Genomic DNA, 25,697 nt, shown 5'->3' with positions numbered 1-25,697 from the left:
CACACACACACAGAATGAGTGGACAGAATCATTTATGTTACATTGTACACATATTTAAATTATTGATTGTGTGTTTGTGTTTATAGTGATATTGTTTGCTTTTGTTTGTTTATTTCTATTTAGAGATTTCAATTATGCTATGATAATTTAAATACCGGTAATACGTTGCATTGCATGTGTTTTTACATTTCCTACTCGTAATCAAGCGATTTCTAATTATTTATTTAGTGAGTACTTTTACATCTACTAGGCCTAGAGATATTATTATTATAAAGTAACAATGTATATTTTAACTTGAGTACAGTTTGGCTAATCTACCCACCTTTGAATGTAACCTTAATTGAGTGTGTAAGAAAATAAAATCTAGCATTGCTACAGTACAAAGAAAAAACATGGCTGTAATGATGAATTACAACTTAGTGGAATTAAGAACAAGCAAAGAACAAAAACACAGAATGCATGCAAATAATATTGAAATGTTCCTCTTTTCAGATGTGGAACTAAAGAGACATTTAAAAATGTCTCTCTTAGAAAGTGGTGTTTGACAAGAATTGTCAAACACCACTTGTTTGACAAGAATTGTCAAACACCATCATTATAATTGGATTCATTATAATCCAATTTAATTCATGGTTAAAAATTGTATTTAGTTTGTCCTGGGCCATGGCTTAGTGGTCCAGGCTGGTAATCCAGTCTGGCAGTGTGCCGGGGTCTCGACTCCCTATCCCGACGGCCTTTACTGCATGTCTTCCCCCCATCTCTCTCCCTATTTCCTGTCAGCCTACTGTCTGTCCCTCCATAAAAAATATAAAATAAAGGCGAAAGCCACAAAAAAAACATTAAAAAATAAATAAAAATACATTTTATTAATTCATGATGTCCTAAAAATTTGTTTTTTCCCCCCTCACACTTAGGGGTTGCACACGAGGTTCCATTTCTACTGGTAGAAGGGAAAAGTGAGTGTTCATAATATTTAATAATATATATATATTATTATATTATTATTATTATTATTATTATTATACAATAAGCTATAACAACCATAATAGTCCAACATGCTGTAGTCGTATAGAAATTATTATCTGCTCCGATCTCAAGTCAGAAAAAGGCATCAACACCATCTATTTGTCCGTCGACAGAAAGCCGCCACCATGAGTACGGACGCAGAGATGGAGCAGTACGGCAAGGCCGCCATATATCTCCGTAAACCAGAGAAGGAGAGAATGGAGTCTCAGTCGGCGCCCTTTGATGCCAAAACGGCAGCATATGTGGCTGACAAGGCAGAGCTGTACCTCAAGTGTAAGATTCTCAGTAAGGACGGTGGCAAAGTCACTGTGGAGTTGCTTGGTGAAAAGAAGGAGGTGAGCTGGTATTCTACAATCAAACAGTGGCACAGTACTACTGTAATCATAACGCATTCTGGAGTGTTTTTTAATTTTATTGTATGTATTTCTTTTTATTAGTCAAGAACTGTGCCCGAGTCAGACATCTCCCCTATGAACCCTCCCAAGTATGACAAGATGGAGGACATGGCCATGATGACCCACCTCAGTGAAGCCGCCGTCCTGTATAACCTCAAAGAGCGTTATGCAGCATGGATGATCTATGTAAGGTGGTTTACGCGCTGAGAAAATAATTGCAGTATTGCACATGGAGTGACCTGGATCTGATTACTGAACAAGCAACTATCACAATTTAGTGGCGTATTGCTCATTGCCACAAGTTTGCAACTCGTTACTGAATAATCCCAGCTCTAGTGATCCGTTGTCCCAGATACAAGTCAGTGCTATGTCGCATGATGTTAATGTTCTCTCTCTTCTCGCCTTCAGACCTACTCCGGCTTGTTCTGTGCAACTGTGAACCCCTACAAGTGGCTCCCAGTGTACGACCAGGAGGTTGTAAATGCCTACAGGGGCAAGAAGCGTATTGAGGCTCCACCCCACATCTACTCTGTCTCTGACAACGCCTATCAGTTCATGCTGATGGGTACGTACAGTACTAGACAGGACAATGTAAAAAGAATATTAAACTATAGTGGTTTTGAGCTGTATATCCATGACTAAAAGTGTGCTTTACAATTTACAGATAAAGAGAACCAGTCTGTCCTGATCACGTAAGTTTGCATCATCTCTAGGCATTAAAACAAGGCCCTTGTAGGTTTGTACACACATTCACTAATTGCATTATCTTCTAACCAGTGGAGAATCCGGTGCTGGAAAGACTGTGAACACCAAGCGTGTCATCCAGTACTTTGCAACAGCTAGTTCCGGTGGAGATAAATCGGCAGCGGATAGCGGTAAAATCAAGGTAGAGCCTATATGATATATTCTGAACTTTAACAAATACATGTTTTGAACATAAAAGCTTTTATATGCAATATAGAAATTCAGTTTAAAACAATTCTGACCAAACTGGGCGATGTCTAAAACATTCTAGGGGTCACTGGAGGATCAGATTATTGCAGCCAATCCCTTGCTGGAGTCCTATGGTAATGCCAAGACTTTGAGGAATGACAACTCCTCTCGCTTTGTAAGTGTAAAAATAATGACATATCATGAGAAAATCTGCAATAATTACACAATGTAGAGCGATGCAACTAATTGTGCTACTGTATATCAAACAGGGTAAATTCATCAGAATCCATTTCGGCACATCGGGTAAACTGGCCAGTGCTGATATTGAGACATGTAAGTATGAAGTTCACAGATAAAAAATTATATATGCCTTAATTTGAGGATTATTATTATTATTATTATTAGTAGTAGTAGTAGTAATTAGTCAGTAGTTGTATCATTGTTATTAGTATTATTATGAGTTATGTACAACCCCTACAGATCTGCTGGAGAAGTCCAGAGTGACGTACCAGCTTGCTGCAGAGAGAGGTTACCACATCTTTTTCCAGATGATGACCAACCACAAACCTGAGATTATTGGTAAGTGGTTTTTAACTGACGATGCAGTTCAAAACTGTTCAAAACACAGCCGCCCGCCTGCTCACCACCACCCGCTCCAAAGATCACATCACACCAGTCCTTCACGACCTCCACTGGCTGCCTGTCACCTCAAAATACTGCTCACCACCTACAAGGCACTGTACAAGCTGCCTTGTCCCCCCCCCCCCCCCCCCCCCCCCACACACACACACACACCTCTCAGCCCTCCTTGAGCCTCGTGTCCCGTCCCGTGCCCTCAGGGCGAGTGATGCCAACCTCTTGGAGGTCCCCAAGAAGATCAGGCTCCAAACGTGGGGCAACAAGACCTTCTCTGTGGCTGCGTGCATGCCCTGCACTCTGGAATGCACTCCCCAAATGCATCAGAGATGCCCCCTCCCTCCCTCCCTCGAAAAAACACATGCTCACCCTTTTTAAAATCCCTTTTCAGAAATGTGCCTGATCTCCTCCAACCCCTACGACTTCCCACTGATCAGTATGGGTGTGATCGTGGTGGCCAGCATTGACGACAAGGCGGAGCTCGACGCTACTGACGTGAGTGGACATTATTTTAAAAACACTTTCTAATACTTACTGTGGACTGCAGTCAGTTGCTCTGCAAAATGTATTCTCTAAATCAGTGCTTCTCAAAGCTTTTAGGCTGTGACCCCGCCCCCAAATAACTGAACTTGGAATTGTAAGAGTTGACTCAGTTTCACAGATAGGCCTACATATTGTGAAAATAGCCCATCTGCATGTATTCACATGTTTTGCCTATTTCTTAGGTAATATTTGTCAATTTGGCCAATGCTTGACAATTATGATAGTATAGTATTTGTTGATTACTTTTGATGCAGTAATGGTCTCATTTGTTTTATTTTGTATTTATTTTGTAGGTATTAAAAGTCCTTCAATTGCCACTTTAGAAATGTGCAGATAGATACCCTGCATACACTGTATGTTGCTTTGTTTACAGTTGAGTTGTACACCGTTTTAAAGGATGTTTGCTAATCTAATGATTAAATAATCTCAATCTTCTGAACACATCTTCTCTGCTTATTGACATCAGGAAGCTATCGACATCCTGGGCTTCAACGGTGAGGAGAAACAGCTGATCTACAAGATGACCGGTGCAGTGATGCACCACGGAGTCATGAAGTTCAAACAGAAGCAGCGTGAGGAACAGGCCGAACCAGACGGCACAGAGGGTGAGCTGGTCTTTATTTATATTAGTATTATTATTATTAGTAGTACTAGTAGAAGTAGTAGCTTTTGGTCATTGTTATACAATATAGAATATAAATATAGTATATAAATATATGAATACAAGACGGAATTCAGTTCCCAGTGGATTCCTCGCGACACTATTTTAAATCACGACTCTGTTTTAAATATATTTCTATTATTATTATGATTTTATAAATTATACTGTTTAGACCAGTGGTTCCCAAACTGTGGTGCGTGAGCGCCTCCTAGGGGGTGCGCGACATGAAAAGGCTAATGGTAGGGGGCATGGTGGCACAGTTGGTAGTGCTGTCGCCTCACAGCTAGAAGGTCCTGGGTTCGATTCCCGCTCGGGACGCTGTGGGTGCTGGTAGCGTGTTTCCTCCTCCACGTCATCAGTGCCCACACCCGAGGCTGGGTTGGCGAAAGAGCCATTCTGGGCCTAGGGTAGGTACCCTCACATAAAAAACCTGCAGTAATCCTGGTCTCTAAACTGCCTCCCCCTGGCCAGCCGGGGCGCCTGATGGAGGGGAAAGGAACTGGTTGGAATAACGTGTTCCTTCCACATGCTATGTCCAACCAGGGAAACTCCCCCTGCAGGTGTAAAGGAGATACTTGGACACTCAGGCATGAAGGAAGCATGATTTCAAGTCTGTTGCTCTCCCCATGTCCCCCATATATGGGGACTAGGTTGGCGGAGGGTGTGTAGAGCCCAGGATCACATTAGATCATTGACACAGGGGTGAAAAATGGGTTACAAAATCGTGGGACAAAAATTAAAAAAGAAAAGGCTAATGGTGGTGCTTTGGTTTTATTTTAAATATATGTTATTCCAATGATAAGTATACAGAATATAGCCTATCCTGCATATAGATGCCATATTCAGGTTAATACACATGTGCATATATGTGGATAAATAGGAAATATATGTCTCTATATACTGCATGGGTTCCCAAATCGGGGTCCGGGGACCCCTGGGGGTACTTGAGGGAATTCCAGGGGGTACCTAGCTCAATTAGAGATAGAAACCAAATGGACCTTTATGGGTCTGTGTACACCCATATGGGTCTGGAACCAAATGGACCCTAACGGGTCCATTTGGTTCCATTTGTACACTCTCAGAGTTCAATTAACAGTGGTTTTACAATATAAATTGGGGTACCAGAGATAGAAATGCCATTCAATTGGGGGTCCGTAGCATAATGCGTGTGAAACTGGGGGTCCATGAAATTAATGTTTCGGGAATCACTGCTATAGAGACGTAAAAATCCTCCCTTGTCACTGACATAATGTTTTCATGGCCTAATAAATGTTGATTTGGGGGTCCTTGACACGAAAAGGTTTGGGAAACACTGGCTTATGCAATTTATATTTCCATATGGGGGGGTGCGTCAGCAAGGTCGGGAGGTAACAGGGGGTGCATGGCCAAAGATGTTTTGGAACCGCTGGTTTAGACCGATGATTATTTGGTTAATGCATTTGATGATTTCGTGCTTACTGTAAGTCGCTCTCTGGATTAATGCCTAAAATGTAAATTTCAAATTGCATGAACATTTCAGAGGCTGACAAGATTGCCTACCTGTTGGGCATAAACTCAGCAGAGATGCTTAAGGCATATTGTTACCCCAGAGTGAAAGTGGGAAACGAGTATGTCACGAAAGGACAAACTGTGCCACAGGTGAATATAAAGTTGCATGATTTCCATGTTCTGATTTCATACACACATTTATATTAACACACCATGCCATTAGAATATATTTTTGAGTTGTGTCCACACTGTCTTAAATCATCTTCAGACTCCACTATTAGCCCATATCACTTGCCGTAGCACTTTAGCCTGGCTAATAAGCCAGACTCAAATCACACTGTCGTGTGGTATTTGAGTCTGGAGATGCTGTGTATGGATCTTGTTTCCCGGGGGGGGGCGGGTTCAAACATTTTCTCTTTGACGCAATTGGTCAGAGCTACTGTCAGTCAAAGGTCTCAAGCATTGAACGTCACTGTACCAAAGCCCGCCCATATTGCATACCGTGTGCCAATTGGCCACACCAGTTCTCTGGTGTAGGAAATGGGCGTACAATTGAGCCTCTCCAGACCGTAATCCGCCGGCAGGCAAATTTTTTTTTTGCCAACGGCCAATTCGGTCTGGCTTATTAGCCAGGCTAGTAGCACTTGCCCTAGCCTTGACAACCTTGCCGGTTTATAAAAATGCTAAAATGCAATTAAATAGATAGCGTGTTATATATATGATAAATGTCTAAATTGTAAATTGCGTAATTCACACTCATACTCATAATGTTCCTATTTCCTTAGGTATCGAACTCAGTCGGTGCCTTGGCCAAGTCCCTCTATGAGAAGGAGTTCTTCTGGATGGTCATCAGGATCAACGAGATGCTGGACACCAAGCAGCAGAGAAACTTCTACATTGGTGTGCTGGACATCGCTGGTTTTGAGATCTTTGATGTAAGCATGGACTTGTTTTAAGTGGGAGAATTTAGGCCTAATTATTTTTGTGTAATTTTCACAATTACACAACACAATTACAAGAGATTGGACTAATAGTGATATTTCCACTCACAGTTCAACACCCTGGAGCAGCTGTGCATCAACTTCACCAATGAGAAACTGCAACAGTTTTTCAACCACACCATGTTTGTTCTGGAACAAGAAGAGTACATGAAAGAGGGAATTCCCTGGGATCTCGTTGACTTCGGCATGGACTTGGCTATCTGCATTGAGCTGATTGAGAAGGTATACAATTATTAATACATTTGTATGTATTATCATGGACTTGGCTGTCTGCATTGAGCTGATTGAGAAGGTACAATTATTCTACGCCCTATGTACGTCATTGCTCGGCAAGGCTTACATACTTACTTAGTTTAATGGACATGATGTTAATATTGTTTTTGGTGATGTGTCTTTTTTTGTCTCCTTTACACAGCCCTTGGGCATCTTCTCCATCCTTGAAGAGCAGTGCATGTTCCCGAAGGCTACAGACAAATCCTTTGCCGAGGCGCTGATTTTAGCGCATCTGGGAAAGAACAAGGCATTTGAGAAGCCCAAGCCTGCCAAAGGCAAGGGCGAGGCTCACTTCTCCCTGGTCCACTACGCTGGAACGGTGGACTACAGCATCACAGGCTGGCTGGACAAGAACAAAGATCCTCTTAACGACTCTGTCATTCAGCTGTTCCAGAAGTCTTCAGTTAAACTGCTGGCTATGTTCTATCCCCCACCTGAGCCTGAAGGTATGTTTATTAATATATTGTAATGTCTTCTGGGATGCTGGGAACTGTTTCCATGTTATTATGGTTGTTTACTTTAAAGGCCAGCCAGTAGGAACACAGAGGGGCGGGGCTTAAGCAATTACAGCCTGTCCCTAATTGACGCACCTACCAAGTTTGGGGCAGCATGCGGGGAACTGGAGCTATGGCTGTTTAAACCTCAGCCAATAGGAACATAGAAGGGGCTGAGCAATAGTGCGCCTGTGGCACCCAGCGGCCAGCTATTCTGATGGCAGACCTCTGGTCAGTGTTGGTGACAAGTTGGGTGCGGTTCAGAGCAGCGGTGTGCCTGTTACGTTTGTGACGTCCAACACACCCACCAGCCCACCCTCTAGGCAATTTTAATTAAAGCACACAAGAGGTCTCAGGTTACAGGGTATTTTATAATGGCTGAGAGGTGTAGTGAGACCCGACGCGTAGCGGAAGGTCTCCAACCCTGTCAGCCATTATAAATTACACAGTAAGCTGGGACCTCGTGTGGCTTATTGCTTTTCTAAAATGGTTACACACATAGTAATATTAACCTCATAAAACTATTACATTCACAAAAGTAGCTACGCTTTTCCAGAGCGAGCCACACTTCATTGTTTTTACTCCAGTCTCTGTGACGGGGGAATAGGAGGCGCTTGATGTCTTTACGAAGCCGCCCGGAGCCACACATTCACAGTCATATGAGCGCGGGCGGTGCTTAGACGCCCGCACAGCCAGGGCGTGTAAGGCAATCAAGTGCTCCCCTTCCCCAGTTCAGCTGCAGAGCTGCGGGATCAGCTGGGAATTATATAAAGTGATTGAAGGTGTGGATTATCGGGGGTGCATAGTTAGTTTAGACTAGTCATTGGTTAGACATGGGTTAAGGTTAGGTTTAGGTGTGCTGCCCCGTGGGAGGTTAGGTTTAGGGTGAGGGTTTGAGATAGGTTGTAGTTGTAGGACTAATGACTGGTCTAACCAATGAATAGTCTAAACCAAAAACTGTCTAAACTAAACTACTGCACCCGATTATCGTGAGATTTACAACGGAACCCAGCCAATCAGATTCAAGTATTGGGACTAACCGTTTTAGAAATAGAGTTTTAATATAGGATAATAATATGTGTTCTATCCCCCAACCTGAGCCTGGGGGTATTATATGAATACTATGAACACTAGGGAGGAAGTTGCATTCTGTATATGACTAATGATGATAACTCTAACAAATATAAACAGATAATACAAAGAAGGGAGGCAAGAAGAAGGGTGGTTCCATGCAGACTGTGTCTAGTGCATTCAGGGTAAGATTTTGTATTCAATATAATCAACATTATATTCCTGTAAGAGTGAAGCATTATTATTACTATCAACATTATATCCATGTAAGAAATAAACAAAATTAACAATTAAACAATTTCTGTTGTGGCTGAAGTTTAAAATAGGGCTTAAATGGTTAATGTATGTTTTAAATCTGCAAAGAAACTAGTATCTAAAGAGTTCAAATAATAGCAGCGGAGGATAAAGTACAATTTTGTATGACTTTTTACTAATAATAAACATAATTGGCTGTTTTATGTCTCAATAGGCAAACTTGGGGATGCTGATGACCAACCTGAGGGCAACTCATCCTCACTTTGTGCGTTGCCTGATTCCCAACGAGTCCAAGTGTCCAGGTAAACACTGAAAATAAAAATGATAAACTATCATTTAATGCAACTTTGGCCAGAGTTTGTTCTTCTAATAATGAAGCAACATCTGTACAGGCCTGATGGAGAACTTCCTGGTCATCCACCAGCTGAGGTGTAACGGTGTGCTGGAGGGCATCAGGATCTGTAGAAAGGGCTTCCCCAGCAGAATCCCATACGCTGACTTCAAGCAGAGGTATTCATTCCTTTTCCCCCAGCAGCTTTTATTTCCAAACATAGTCAATGCAAAATGATCAACTTTTAGAAAAGTATATAGAATGCCAGCGCAAAATGACCATGAACTTTTATAAAAACAGGTACAAAGTACTGAACGCCAGCGCGTGTCCCGATGGTGCCTTCATGGACAACAAGAAAGCTTCAGAGAAGCTGCTTGGGTCCATTGACGTTCCTGTTGATGAGTACAGATTTGGACACACCAAGGTGAACACACTGTGAACCTGGTTTAACATTATCCCGAGTGGACTAAAGATGTTATGGTTGTTTAGTGACAGTGTTTTGTAACATTGTGTTCAGGTGTTCTTCAAAGCTGGTCTTCTGGGTACCCTGGAGGAGATGCGAGATGAGAAGCTGTTCACTCTGGTCACAATGACTCAGGCTCTCGGACGAGCTTACCTCATGAGGAAGGCGTTTGTCAAGATGACGGCGGTAAGGTAAGCACCTTGCAAGGAAAAAACAGGAGAAGAAACCTCGAGCAGAACCAGGCTCTTGGGTGGGCGGCCATCTGCATTTACCTTGCCACGACACAGGGCAACAAAGATAATACCAACAGCAAATAACGACAACAATAGTAACACTCTCGAGATGCCAACTTGCGCCTTATTGCACACAATTAGGCCATGTCCGAGTCCTAGACCTCTCTGCTGTCTGTCCGGTAGAGCTCTTTGCTATTCTAAATAATTTAGACCCGTTATTGACCTTAAACCAACCTTGAAACATACCTTAGTTATGTCACCAAGAATGGCTGTTGGAGAACGCTGACATACATACCCCAACATACATAATGTACATACCCAACCGATCGCAGTACTTGCGCGCTCTGCTTGCGCAAGTAACTATGACACAATAATAGTAACTATAGTCAGAGCCTGCAGTCGTAATACGTGGAAACCCTCGATCATGATCCACTGAAACTGTTTTCCACAGAGATGCCGTTTTCACCATCCAGTTCAACCTCCGCTCGTTCGTCGCTGTGAAACACTGGCCATGGATGAAGGTCTACTACAAGATCAAGCCTCTTCTGCAGAGCGCTGAGACTGAGAAGGAGCTCGCAGCGATGAAGGAGAACTACGAAAAGATGACGACAGACCTGGCTAGTGCTCTGGCCTCGAAGAAGAGCCTGGAAGAGAAGTTGGTTGGTCTAACGCAGGAGAAGAATACCCTTTCACTGGCAGCGTCATCAGTAAGTAGCTACACTTGTACAGGAAATGTTGCTAATAATATTTCATATTGTTTATCATCTGACCATGTATATTTTATCTAATGTAGACCATGGCAGAGAATGCCTGGTGGGTCCAACGGCTGTTGGCATCATTGTATGTATGGCTACATGGCTAGCAGCACAAAGGCCGGACCCAATGTGTGGTTCTTCTGTGGGGAGGGTGAATCTGCTGCATATGCCCATAGAGTATATAAAGGATAGAGACCGAATTGGAGCACTTGCCCCGCCCCCAAGCTATTAATTTTGCTCAGTTGCTCAGTGGCGTTTTGAAGCACCCGGAAGACTGCCGGAAGTACCTCCTCCGGACCTCAAATTTGAGGTCTGGGGTGACGTATGGGTGACGTAGGGAGTGATGGTCCTAAGTGTCCGTGCACGGGCCGCCTGCAGTCCTTCCTCTTACCACTAGGGCCCAGAGCTTCAACGTTGGAGCGCCTCACTGGCCCCTTGCATATGCCACTGCTGGAGGTTGATAGCCTCCAGCTTCTTCCTTGTCCTCACCTCTGTACCGTCCAGGCTCTTACAATGATAGAGCCTGCCTTTTTCACAAGCTTGTTCAGCTCTGTTAGTGTCCCTTGTGGAGGAAGGTGTCCCCCATGGAAGCAGCTGCAAAACAAATCTTTGATTAAAATTTGTATTCACTGTTTGTAGAATGGGTACAAACAAGACTTGTTTACATCAGGGTCCTCCATTTCAATTCATCAAATATACACTAGGAAATATACAAAAATATACAAAAGGAAATAATCATATATAGGCCTACAGTTAAAGAATGTAAAAATAAAACAGGAAAACGTACAGTATGGGGAAAAAAGGGGGATGGAGGGGGGAACATTTTTTACAGGCGCCAGTTTCGAATTGCAGCCGCCCGTAAGTACTAGACTAAGGTCTAGGGATTCACATTTCTTAATGGCCGTTAGTAGGGCGTTCCACATTCAAGTGGCATAGGAGCGAAATCTCGCCCAGAACAAATGCTGACACGTTTCCTCACTTATCTCTTTCATTGACAACCAGGGAGACGAGGCTCTGAATGATGCTGAGGAGAGATGTGAAGGTCTCATTAAAAGTAAGATCCAGTTGGAGGCAAAGCTCAAAGAGACGACCGAGAGACTGGAGGATGAGGAGGAGATTAACGCAGAGCTTACTGCCAAGAAGAGGAAGCTGGAGGACGAATGCTCTGAGCTCAAGAAGGACATTGACGACCTGGAGCTCACCTTGGCCAAAGTGGAGAAGGAGAAACACGCCACTGAAAACAAGGTTCATGATCATACGCTGTAGCCGTCTTATTAAGTTATTGAACAATAATGATCCATTCACGATTATACACTCTTCTAGTGTAGCGGTCTTATCAAGTTCTAGAACAATATTGATCCATTCGTTCTGCTTATTTAGGTGAAGAACCTGACTGAGGAGATGGCTTCTCAAGATGAAGGTCTTGCTAAGCTGACCAAGGAGAAGAAGGCGCTCCAAGAGGCCCATCAGCAGACCCTGGATGACCTGCAGGCAGAGGAAGACAAAGTCAACACTCTGACCAAGGCCAAGACCAAGCTGGAACAGCAAGTTGACGACGTGAGTTCATCAAGTCAATTGGATGTTTTGAAACTTGAATACGGTACGTTTATTTTCTTACTGAAAAATACGAAAACTATATTGTTGTGCAGTTGGAAGGTTCTCTGGAGCAAGAGAAGAAGCTCCGCATGGACCTCGAGAGAACCAAGAGAAAGCTGGAGGGTGATCTGAAACTGGCCCAGGAAGCCATCATGGATCTGGAGAATGACAAGCAGCAGTCTGATGAGAAGATAAAGAAGTAATGTGGACCACAATAATAATAACAACAATAATAATAATAATGCCATGGATAAAAACTACCACTAACATATGATGTACTGTACACAGGAAGGACTTTGAAGTATCCCAGCTTCTGAGTAAGATTGAGGATGAGCAATCTATGGGAGCCCAGCTGCAGAAGAAGATCAAAGAACTCCAGGTATTTATTTTATTATATACTTATTTAAAATCATTGATGATAAGTAAGTGAAAATTAGGATTTTAATATGTCCATTCATTTGAAAGGCTCGTATTGAAGAACTGGAGGAGGAGATCGAGGCAGAGCGTGCCGCTCGGGCCAAGGTTGAGAAGCAGAGAGCTGATCTCTCCAGGGAACTTGAAGAGATCAGTGAGAGGCTGGAGGAGGCTGGAGGAGCCACCGCCGCTCAGATCGAGATGAACAAGAAGCGCGAGGCTGAGTTCCAGAAGCTGCGTCGTGACCTGGAAGAGTCCACCCTGCAGCACGAGGCCACCGCCTCTGCTCTCCGTAAGAAGCAGGCGGACAGCGTCGCAGAGCTGGGCGAGCAGATCGACAACCTCCAGCGTGTCAAGCAGAAACTGGAGAAGGAGAAGAGCGAATACAAGATGGAGATCGATGACCTGTCCAGCAACATGGAAGCTGTTGCTAAGGCAAAGGTAGAATAGAGTGCTTGTATGTAATTCATGACAAAATACGTTCAATGAACCAATCAGGGGGGGAGGGAAACGAAGGAATACATTGTAGGTTACTTCAGTGATTGAATGTGTCCAATGATAATCAACAGGGAAATCTTGAGAAGATGTGCCGCACCCTTGAGGACCAACTCAGTGAAATCAAGGCCAAGACTGATGAGAATGTTCGCCAGCTCAATGATATTGGAGCTCAGAGAGCAAGACTGTTGACGGAAAATGGTAAATGTTCATCATTGTAAGGTCTACTAGCCTACATGGTTTGTCAAAGGCCCTTGAGCAAATTCCATAATTAGAGATACTATCAGCGGCGATCCCAGGAATTGTATGTATTGATCAGAGATGATTTACATGTTTTAAACGTATACACAAATGTCTAACTAGGTGAGTTTGGTCGTCAACTTGAGGAGAAAGAAGCTCTGGTCTCTCAGCTCACCAGAGGCAAGCAGGCCTTCACCCAGCAGATCGAGGAGTTGAAGAGACTCGTTGAAGAGGAGGTTAAGGTATAAGGAACAGCCTTTTTTTTTTACGAACAGACCTAATTCCATCTTTTTGTAATTTCATCCAGCTGACATTATTTTGCCGTATTTCTTTTGCCAGGCAAAGAACGCCCTCGCCCACGCTGTGCAGTCAGCTCGCCATGACTGTGACCTCCTGAGGGAGCAGTTTGAAGAGGAGCAAGAGGCCAAGGCGGAGCTGCAGCGCGGAATGTCCAAGGCCAACGCTGAGGTGTGTCAGTGGAGGAGCAAGTATGAGACTGATGCTGTCCAACGCACAGAGGAGCTGGAGGAAGCTAAGTAAGTCATCAGTGTTTTTTCCTAGAGTAGGCTTAGGAACAGGTGCGTAGGCAAGTGCACATCAATAATGAAATAGAAAACAACACTGTTGATCTGCTCGGTACAAGAGGATACAAGAGGATACAGTTATTAAGTATAGGCAACGTTTCGGTCACTGACCTTCTTCAGGCTCAGCACAGCATTTTGACAAACAACCAATCATTCGCTAAGCAGAGTCTGTGATTGCAAAAGAGGTGACATCATTTAAAGATATAAGGAATTAGAACATTGAGATTAAATTCTAAAAACATTATACAAAATATAATAATAATAATTATATATATATATATATATATATATATATATATATACACACACACACACACACACACACACACACACACACACACACACACACACACACACACACACACACACACACACACACACAATTATACAACATTGTACACCGCTCACTATGCAAAATATTGCTCACAATGCTTTGATTTGTGATCAACAGGAAGAAGCTCGCCCAGCGTCTTCAGGAGGCTGAGGAGCAAATCGAGGCTGTGAATTCCAAGTGTGCCTCTCTGGAGAAGACCAAGCAGAGACTCCAGGGTGAAGTGGAAGACCTCATGATTGACGTGGAGAGGGCCAACGGTTTAGCCGCCAACCTCGACAAGAAACAGAGGAACTTCGATAAGGTGCTTTGACATGGGTGCATGTGTTTGGTCCGACGTACTAACAGTCCTACAGTCATGAGTCACAGTAAGCCACGGGTTAGTTGTAATTAATTGGCAGCGCGTCGGGAGCAGCGGTGTTGTCGGACTAATGCCACTCGGACTGTTGTCTAAGCAACGTGAATTGCTTTGACATGAATTATTGTAATTGTTTACTCCTGAAAGTGGAGGTAAATGACACATTTCATCACGGCTGCTGTGCAGGTCTTGGCAGAATGGAAGCAGAAACATGAAGAGGGCAATGCGGAGTTGGAAGGAGCTCAAAAAGAGGCTCGTTCTCTCGGCACCGAGTTGTTTAAGATGAAGAACTCCTACGAGGAGTCCCTGGACCAACTGGAGACCATGAAGCGTGAGAACAAGAACCTGCAACGTAAGTTATCTACATCATTATTTAAATAACAGTTAAAGAATAACTAAAATAAAGATCAATATGGATCAGGCTAAAACTTTATTCAAACACAAATACAAAATAGTCGCTGAAAGTTCATTCATACTTTTGCAGAGGAGATCTCAGACCTGACCGAACAGATCGGTGAGACTGGAAAGAGCATCCATGAGCTGGAGAAGGGCAAGAAACAGGTGGAGACAGAGAAGGCAGAGATCCAGACAGCCCTGGAGGAAGCTGAGGTAACACTTTTAGGTCCTAGATTGTTAGATTCCTTTCAATACGTTTTATATTCAAACAGCGTAGCAGTATATGATCAATGTTACATTAAAGGTCCTACAACCTTTTGATCCTGTATTACATTTCAGGGTACTCTGGAGCACGAGGAGTCTAAGATTCTTCGTGTCCAGCTGGAGCTCAACCAGATCAAGGGTGAGGTTGACAGGAAGCTGGCAGAGAAGGACGAAGAGATGGAGCAGATCAAGAGGAACAGCCAGAGAGTGACCGACTCCATGCAGGGCACTCTGGACGCTGAGGTCAGGAGCAGAAACGATGCCCTGAGGGTCAAGAAGAAGATGGAGGGAGACCTGAACGAGATGGAGGTTCAGCTGAGCCACGCCAACCGCCAGGCTGCTGAGGCCCAGAAGCAGCTGAGGAACATCCAGGGACAGCTTAAGGTGCAAAACATATTAGTTAGACACATATTCAATGGAACTGCTCTGAACATCTGAACCAAGGGGCTAGCTCCGTTCGCTGCCTGGAAATGAAGCCACTTCCGGTTTCTTGTTGAAGCTGCTGTTCCTATTTATGGCCCAGCAGATGTCTTCTACTGTTTGCAAGACATTAAAATCTCAATGAGGTTGTGGGCGAACTTTACACTTGATTACCTTAGTAAACCTTTTCAAAAACACGTTGTTTTCAATCGCTAGTTTAAAGTATTTTTTAAATCATCATGATATGCGTTTAGTAAATTATGGTCACGTTAATTTTAAAATCTACTGGTTCTACCGAGTGAAGACCTGCCCTCGCTGCGGTTGTAGCCAATATAGTATTAATTTCTGGACCGGATATAGAAATATGGCGGATTTGAAATCACAGCAGAATGGGCTTGACACGGTCTATGATCCGAACAACATTCTGACGTTTCTCATAACATGTCCACCTCATATGCGATCTCATTTTTTTTAGGATGCCCAACTGCACCTTGACGATGCTCTCAGAGGTCAGGAAGATGTGAAGGAACAAGCCGCCATGGTGGAGCGTAGGAACGGCCTCATGGTTGCTGAGATCGAGGAGCTGAGAGTGGCTCTGGAACAGACGGAGAGAGGCCGCAAAGTGGCTGAACAGGAACTGGTGGACGCCAGTGAGCGCGCTGGACTGTTGCACTCCCAGGTAAGTCAATTGGAGAAGAAAAAAAAACCATTATTTAACATACTTGCATACTTGTATTGCTAATCCGAATGTTTATCTTTTAGAACACAAGCCTTTTGAACACCAAGAAGAAGCTTGAAACTGACCTGGTCCAGGTTCAAGGTGAAGTGGACGACAGTGTTCAAGAAGCAAGGAATGCTGAGGAGAAAGCAAAGAAGGCCATCACTGATGTAAGTTCCATTCCAGAGAGAGGTCCATTATACCAGGACAATTAGACATCCTTATGGCATTGCATGCATGTCTTGTTCAAACGGCCATGACAATCATAGGGGGTGGGGTGGGTGAACCACATCACAATTTCCAGCACTTGTATCAAACATAATGTGCTCAGGAAAAGAACATTCTGAACATGAGGTGCTGGCTTCAGGCAGATGGTTCAGAATGTTACAGTGCAGACTGAACTGGTACAACAATATATTCAGTCAATCAAGATATTTAATAGCAACAACAATTACTACTAAATATGATGAGTACTACGATATTGTGATTGTATTACCTGGTTTGATTCCTTCTGGTCTCATGACACATCACACATGTATCTGTTTATTACCTTTCATGATTTTAAAGAGCCATTGTCATGCGTTGAATGACGCAGGAGACCAAGACATTGTTTCACTTGCGGGACAATAAAGTATATTTGATCTCACAACAACGATGACTTTCCAGGCGGCCATGATGGCCGAGGAGCTGAAGAAGGAGCAGGACACCAGCTCTCACCTGGAGAGGATGAAGAAGAACCTGGAGGTCTCCGTCAAGGACCTGCAGCACCGCCTCGACGAGGCTGAGAACCTGGCCATGAAGGGAGGCAAGAAGCAGCTCCAGAAACTGGAGGGCAGGGTAAGGTGTAGTTTACTTCAACCCATTAAGACCTGGAACGCATCTGCGTCACCGTGGCTTTTACACACTTTAACCATTATTGTTTTTAACTTTAGCTATTGAAAAATAGCAAATATACAAGCTTGTCCTTAAGCTTGTAGAACTGCTATTTGTGATTTTTTTTTTATCGTAAAAATGTGTGCAAATCTTTGAATATGTATGTATTTCACAGCAAACGCAAACCTCTTACCTTTGCTTCTGGGGGGGGGGGGGGGGGGAGTCCCTGGAACAATAATATTTTCAGATGGGGATCGGCGGCCAAATACAGAACATTTCTGGGGGTCCTTCACATGAAATAGTTTTTTCAGAAAACTGTCATGATTTAGAAGACATGTGTAGAATCTGCTCTCAGGTCTCAATGGGTCAGCACGGCTTATATGTCAATGAAATAAGACAAAATCTCTTCATAATGTATGTTTCCATTGTGAAGGTGCGTGAACTGGAGGCAGAGGTTGAAGGTGCACAGAGAGGCAGTGGAGACGCTGTTAAAGGTGTGCGCAAGTACGAGAGGAGAGTGAAGGAGCTGTCATACCAGGTAGGCTATATCACTTGAATAACCATCATTGATTGATTGATTGAAAATTGTATTAACAGTTTGCAGAATTACAGTACATTTCAAGCACAAACTCAATACAAAGGCTGTTAACTGTGAGTGGACGACCCAATTAAGCATTACACTTGTTTACAACAGGGTCCACCATGTTCAATTCATCAAAACATTTAGAGACGTACAAATAGACAAAATAGACTTCTATATAGACAAAGAACAGAACAGGAATTCATCATAACTGGTCATCATGCCGCTGACTAAATGAATAGATGGACATGCAGCTAATGTTATAAATTCACTCTCACTTCAGACTGAAGAGGACAAGAAGAATCTGGCCAGGCTTCAGGATCTGGTAGACAAGCTGCAGCTGAAGGTGAAGGGCTACAAGAGACAGGCCGAGGAAGCGGTAAGTCAAATAGACATTGTGTGTCGTCATAGTTTAACTAAAAGGAATAATAGGAATCAGTTATGATGCAATGTCAATATGACCAACAGCAGAGCATTCTTCAGTGTCAATCTCGCACATGGCATCTCTAGATTGCCATGCTTCTGCCGTATGGGGCGCACACCGCACACATGGGCGTTGTGGAAGGCCTGTGACTGGATGGATGCTGAAAGGGAAAGCACACATGCTGCAGACACATGCAGTCAGTGTGTGTAATGGCAAAACATTTCCAAAATAGACCACGGAAAGCATTAAAAAAAAAAGATCCCTGTAAGCGGACATGTTTGGCTCGGGGTCACAGGATGCTGAACAAGAACACAGCCATGATCGTATCATTCCAATGAGAACCTGTCAAGGCAATTTCATGACGGTCCCGACGCACTCATGAACGTGCTGCACGGGCAACTGTATTAGCCACAAACACATTGCAATATCCTGAAAGTGTCTATAATTGCAAGATGCTCTTTTCAAATGCGGCTTTGAACCATGTCTCTATCATATTGCAGGAGGAAGCAGCCAACTCTCACCTGACCAAGTCTAGGAAGATTCAACATGAGCTGGAAGAGGCTGAGGAGCGCGCCGACATCGCTGAATCCCAGGTCAACAAGATGAGATCTAAGAGTCGCGACTCCAAGGTAATGTTCAATAACTGAAGGTTCATTATCCTTTAACTAAGATTTAACTAAAGATTCATTGTTGAATATCTAACATTATTTTCCTATTGTTACAGGGAAAAGAAGCTGCTGAATAAGTTCTCCCATTCAAGTCACCGTACAAAGTCATAAAATATGACCCATCGTATTCAATGAAGGTGGCAACAACAGTAGTTTGTTGTCAATACTATGTTTCTTATTCAAGGGACCATGCACAGTCGTAAAATATGACCCATTGTATTCAATAAATGTAAAAAACTGTATTTTGTTGTCAATACTATATATGTTGTTTCTTATTCAAGGGACCATGAGTCATAAAATATGAACCATTGTATTCAATAAAGGTGGCAAAAACTGTATTTTGTTGTCAATACTTTTTTGAAACCATGGGTTCAAGGCACTATACCATTTTATTCACTCATTGCGAAGATAAGTATCTAGTCACATTCCCAATCCTATCCTGACACTCTAGCCTTGTGGTCTGCCCTGAAACTGTGAGGTCGGGGTTCGATCCCCGGCCGGGTCACACCAAAGACTGTAAAAATGGTTTCGATTGGGCGGGTCAAATCAAATGATTCACGAGCATGGCATGGCTGCAGCTCACTGCTGCTGGAAATATCAGATCTACAAGCTTACAACTCTTCGCTTCGCACTGTGAACATGTAGAACGGCTATTTCACTACTACTTAAACATTTATTTATGGAATGGAATTTTGTTCTCCATGAAATCACAAGTTTTAGAAATATAGTGCTTTCAAATTTGAGAAATGTATAATGGGGCTCAATGGCAGCTATTGGCAGTGGCACGTCAAAAATCACTTTCACCTAGAAACACCATTCACACTTTTTATAATTCAGCTTACTGTGAAGAACTTTTTACTTTGAAATGTTTTGTAGTTTCTGAGTTATTTAACTTAAACGCCCAATGCATTCTCAATGGCAATAGCACAAACTTTGGCATGCTACTAGTCATACATACTTACACCTAGAAACCCCATTCAAACCTATTTAGGTTCATCTTACGGTGAACAGGTTTGCCTGAAAAGGAATCTTTGAAATGTTTCCTAGTTTTAGAAATATAGTGCTTTCAAATTGGAGAAATTTATAATGTGGCTCAATGGAAGCTATTGGCACGTCAAAAAATCACTTTCACCTAGAAACTCCATTCACACTTATTATAATTCAGCTTACTGTGGAGACACATGCTGGAACTTTTTACATTGACATGTTTTGTAGTTTCTGAGTTATTTAACTTAAACGCCCAATGCATTCTCAATGGCAGTAGCACAAACTTTGGCATGCTACTACTAGCCCTACATACTTATACCTATACCTACTTATTGCCTGAAAAGGAATCTTTGAAATGTTTCCTAGTTTTAGAAATATAGTGCTTTCAAATTGGATACATTTATAATGGGGCTCAATGGAAGCTATTGGCACGTCAAAAAATCACTTTCACCTAGAAACTCCATTCACACTTATTATAATTCAGCTTACTGTGGAGATACATGCTGGAACTGTTTACATCGACATGTTTTGTAGTTTCTGAGTTATTTAACTTAAACGCCCAATGCATTCTCAATGGCAGTAGCACAAACTTTGGCATGCTACTAGTCCTACATACTTGGAGCTTGTAGTAAAGAGGGAGGAGCTTGTATATCCTCCCTCCCTCTTTACTAATTGGATCAACTTTAAACATAAAAGGCTCAACGTGTATATCTCTACAACAAAGAGAGTAGAAAACTACAACTGTTAATTCTTACTTCGTATACGAAAGACGTATGCAACAGGAACTACAACTTCCAGAACACACACCCACAATTCCAATCCACTCCCTTACTGACTCACTGACACAGGTGCAAGTCTGTCAGGGCTTGAGGGCTGTCCCATTTGAAATAGGTAAGTCAGTAGGAGGTCTCAGCCCCGCCCCTTTATGAACCCTTTCCATGACAAATAACAGACACAGGCATGACATATTTAATAACTTAATACTGTCCAAAAAAATAACAATACCATTGAACGTGCACCATTGAATGTGACACTTTGCAAGTTTAGATCTAGATATCCACTATTTTTGTAGTGCAGTCTAGGTGAGAATGGGGGACCATTTAAAACAAAGGCTGTGGTTTGCTACTGACAGAAATGTGCATGCACAGGGGGTGAAGGGTTGCCAAAGTTGTAGTTTTTCTTGTTTCCCCCCTCTTTTCGAAGTTAGACTGGGCCAGCTCTAAACTGACTGGGCCACGACCCGGGTGGCCCAATAGACCCTATGCCGGTGGTCCTATCACCTCTATTGTCACATCACAGGTTCACAGTAAACGTGGGTCAAATTTGTTTCTGTGCATCGTTCCAGTCGTATGGAAGCGATGACAAGTATACAATTATTAAAAAGATATTGTGATTATCTCATATAATTGTGATTGGGCGATTACGTAATAAATATATGACAGGCCTATCCCATTGCACTTGGTAGATATAGATATACCACCTGGTCCATATAAACTAGTAGATGAATGTTTCAAATGTAAAGAAGTTAATATAGGAAAAACAACAACTTTATATTAAGGTCGTCTTTATAATGCATTATAGCGCATTTATAATGCATTATAATGTGCTTATAAGGCATTATAACACTCGTTATAAATGTTTATAATCATGTATAACAACTTATAACCACGGTTATAACATATTATAAGTGCTGGTCAGAATGCATTATTATGCTCAGTGGAACAGCACATTATAACTATTATAACTTATATATATTATATATGTTATAAAGGCACATAGAGAAGTGCTGTAATGTCTGTGTCATACTGCATTATAACCAATGTGTATTAAATGGAATAATGTCTTATAAACATCAATAATATGCTATAGCAGGACTTTGAGACCTTTAAGTAAAGTGTCAACATTCTTTAATGGTTATTAGCAGTTGTATCATATGGACATCATCACAGTATACTGTGTCCTGATTTGAAACCACTTTCAGCCTGCCATCCCTAACCTGTGCATGGCATTAATTGTAAAAAAAAAAGAAAGAAAAAAAACAGCACATCGACAAGCTTGTAGATTGGCTGTCTATGACAAACTCTGGCTTAAGTGGTTAAACATTTAACATCACACAGTGAAAGAAACAAGTCAGTAATGCTGTGGCTTGCTGGTGAGGAAACCCCAGCTGTTGTCAGGGACAAATTAGCCATTGGGCCAGTGGGGCCGTGGCCCAGGGGCCCTTGGCTCTCAGGGGCCCTTTTTAACACCCTGAAAAGGGCGTCTGGGGCCCTTCATTGTCCATTGATTTTGTTAAATTTTGGTCAAAACAATGATAAAAACACGAAAATGTTGCGCGCACGCGCGCTATGGGGACCCTGCAAGAATTACAGGCCCAGGGGCCCTGGTGGGGGTTAATCTGTCCCTGGCTGTTGTAATGAACTGTACTGCTATCTAGTGTCTATTCTTTCAACTGCAGTCTGCACTGTGTGTGTGTGTGTGTGTGTGTGTGTGTGTGTGTGTGTGTGTGTGTGTGTGTGTGTGTGTGTGTGTGTGTGTGTGTGTGTGTGATTTTGATAGATTTTCTTAATACCGCTACTCCACAATACACGTGTGAATTGAGAAATTGAGGCAAAAAGAGGGAAAGTGCAAATAAATATATATATACACATACATACAAGGCAAGCAACAAGCTGCGCCAAGAGAGCTAGCTCCCAGGGGTGCCAAGTTGAAAGTGGATGAAAGCATTTTATGATTCTGTGCAACATGCTGCCCAAACGGACATGTGTTGGACTATGTACTGTTCTGCTTACATGAGAGACTAAAGTCAAAGTTATTGAGGAGAACCTTTACAGTATCGAACTGAGTTTATTCTGCAACCACGTCGCTTACACTCACAATTAACACCAGAGGGAGGTCAACAAATCACGTGCAACCCGCAGATTCGGCTCAAACGTTGACTCCTTCAATGCCGCTGTCACTGCTCGAAACTGGCCCCCGAAAATAAAGTTCCCCCACCCCACAACTTTTCCCCCATGTTTTTCCCTTTTTTACTTTCCTTATATGATGATTTCCTGTTTTGTATGTGTATATTTGTATGTCTCTGAATGTTCTGTTGAGTGCTTAATCATGGTTCATCCACAAAGTAACAGTTTTTGTATTGACTTGTCTGAAATGTGACTGCTGTAAACGATTATTTTCTGTCATCATTTTGTTCACTGATTTTTGTCTTTTTAAGCGTTGTGTTTCGGACATTTGCGTTCCCGTCATTTCCGGCCATTAGGCCTTATATGGTCTTGTGCCAGTTGCATGTTATATTTGTTTATGATATAATTGATCAATTTACTTTTGTATCAGTTTGATCGGTTTATTGTTTGTTTTGGGCATCCATTGACTTGAATTAATTCCCTTTGCATCGTTATGCAGTCAGCGAGGTAGATTACATTTCCAAGTGCATTTTTCCATATTACATTATGTTTGTATGATTTTGTTGTTCTGATCTGTGTTTTTGTTGTGTGTTCACCAGTTTGACGCTGGTCTTTGAGTGTCGAAAGAATGCTTAAATAAACCACCAGTAGGCTATATACAACAACCTGACTCGTCTGTGATGGGAGTGACAGTACCCATTCTACATACTGTACTGTGAAATAAAAACATTCAATCAAGAGAGTGAAGAAATAAAAAGCCTTTATTGTATTGTATGGCTAATGCATAGGCAAGAATAATACAATAGGCCTATAGTGCTGTATACCGTTGCAGCAGTGTCTAAACTATTGGTGATTAATTTCATTGTTGGTGTATTTGTTGCTGACATTTCAACTGGACTTACTGAAATGTCAGTTTAAAATACATTTGCTCAGGAGGCACTAACTCTCACACAACATTCCTGGCACGGTTTCCCAAAGGACACCTCTTACACCATGGTGTAAGAGGTATGGTGTTGCACATGCTCAGTTGCCCTCTAGGCCGCACATGAAGCCTGTGTGGGGCCTAATTGGCTGCCTTCTAGCCAATCAAACACTATGTCCTTTTTTGGGAAACACTGTCAAACACAACATAGAAATACACAACCTAGACTAGAGGCCTACCATTGCGTGGCACATCTATGCACGGAATGTCTATGTTCACAGGCTTCATGTGCGGCCTAGAGGGCAACTGAGCATGTGCAACACCATACCTCTTACACCATGGGGTAAGAGGTGTCCTTTGGGAAACCGGGCCCTTATTTATATTATCATTGAGTCATGGCATCATTATGCTTGCTAGTTGCTATGGTTTTCTTTAGCAGCTTCCTGAGCACAATATTCTAGTCGTGTAAAGAGTAGGGATGTCTCCGAAATCGATTTTAATATTTCATAATCGAAAATAAAAAAATCAAATCAAAAATCAAATAGCCAAAATATAGGCTAATAAGTAACGCTGCATGATATATCGAACATGTACCTTCATCAGAGTGGAGAATATATAAGTATAAATCAAGTTGAGCAAAGACACTCTTCTCTGCCCCTCTCTCTAACATTTTCTGTTTATATCAAGTACTTCATACCAGCCCCTTATGAAACTACTTCTCACCAAATCCAAATGGATTTAATTTTCCATCCTGAATGGCAGTAACTAGCATTTAATGAGAACTGAGAAGATCTCCACAAAGGTTTACTCATCAAAACTGATTGTAAAACTTTAACCATCAAAGCATGCACTCAACATATAATGGTTGTGACCATGGCATGTGCATAATATAAAATCTTAAAAGTTTTATCTGATATTGATAAAAAAACAAACAACAAAAAAACATATTTTTTTTCTTTTTTGGGGGGGGGGGGGGGGGGGGTTCAATTAATCAATTATTAATCGGCAGAGCTATCGATTATTCGATTTGGCTGATGGTCACTTTCTGGCATCCCTAGTAAAGAGGGGACTAGGAAAGGGATTCCTTTAAAAGAAAGTCTGAGAACCACTGTTGTACTGTACAGGTTGGCCCAACTTATAGTGGGTAACTGGCTCATGACATTTATTTGTGCCAATTAATCCTCCGTCGCAAATGGAGATAATACGATACTCTCTGCATTTGGCATATGGTTTATTGGATTAATAGAGTTACATACATGAATTACATTTTATAAAGGCCATTTTCTCCTTAATTTAGTCACTGCTATTATCAAAGCTCCATGTCATCTCTGTCAGGTGGAAATCTCATATGTCCAAACTTACTTTTCATGAGACTAAAATTCAAAAATAGCAAAAGTAGCAGAGCATTTAGATGTTCTACCTTTGATGCTTTGTGTGATGCTCAAGCATAGCTTTAATTTAACAGGGAAAAAACAACCAATATAATAATAATAATAATAATAATAATAATATGTTATAATGGACTATAATGGAGATAGTAAGTTTCTGCCCGACTGCAATATGTCCCTGTTGCTGCTTAGTAATACGGTTGGACTGTGGAGGGTGTAGAACAGGGTTCTTGGGATCAATATAAGTAGGAAAACAAGCCTTGAAGTGAACCTATACAGCAGTGGTGCCGTCACGTCACTGTCAATTCACAATATATCTGTTTATTTAAAAACCCTGTAGAAAAGAAGTGAGCAGTATTATATTCAAACTCTGTCAGACCACAGAATGTTAAGAACCAAACCACCCAGAATAATTTGAATGATTTAAAGTTAAGTGTATGACAGTCATGACAAATAAGCTGTAGTTGTTCCTGCCAAGGGCTTTGGGAGGGGGGAGGTGTCCACTAAATGCAGTGTAATAATTATTGCACACCCCTAGGGTATAGCATCAAAATACTGTTTACCTTGGCATAATT

The 25,697-nt window shown here is 42.2% G+C and overlaps 1 protein-coding gene across 1 annotated transcript; it reads left to right on the top strand.

Annotated features, from left to right (window-relative positions):
• Positions 1-1,139: 1,139 nt before the first annotated feature.
• LOC306926999 (myosin heavy chain, fast skeletal muscle-like) lies at positions 1,140-19,057 on the top strand. Its single transcript, XM_079506569.1, has 39 exons — positions 1,140-1,361; positions 1,464-1,607; positions 1,830-1,986; positions 2,086-2,113; positions 2,199-2,307; positions 2,437-2,529; positions 2,624-2,687; positions 2,835-2,933; positions 3,382-3,485; positions 4,000-4,138; positions 5,714-5,832; positions 6,468-6,617; positions 6,735-6,905; positions 7,099-7,402; positions 8,642-8,706; positions 8,991-9,078; positions 9,169-9,286; positions 9,408-9,531; positions 9,625-9,761; positions 10,255-10,510; positions 11,561-11,803; positions 11,939-12,115; positions 12,208-12,353; positions 12,443-12,533; positions 12,620-13,009; positions 13,138-13,264; positions 13,427-13,545; positions 13,643-13,839; positions 14,339-14,522; positions 14,763-14,928; positions 15,061-15,185; positions 15,312-15,620; positions 16,132-16,335; positions 16,419-16,544; positions 17,041-17,211; positions 17,681-17,785; positions 18,111-18,206; positions 18,752-18,880; positions 18,976-19,057. The coding sequence occupies exons 1-39, from the start codon at positions 1,152-1,154 to the stop codon at positions 18,994-18,996; spliced, it is 5,805 nt and encodes a 1,934-aa protein (XP_079362695.1). The 5' UTR covers positions 1,140-1,151; the 3' UTR covers positions 18,997-19,057.
• Positions 19,058-25,697: the final 6,640 nt, after the last annotated feature.

This window comes from Electrona antarctica (assembly GCF_951216825.1).
Source record: "Electrona antarctica genome assembly, chromosome: 7".
Lineage (NCBI taxonomy): Eukaryota > Metazoa > Chordata > Actinopteri > Myctophiformes > Myctophidae > Electrona > Electrona antarctica.
This window is presented reverse-complemented; position numbering and strand designations above follow the sequence as displayed.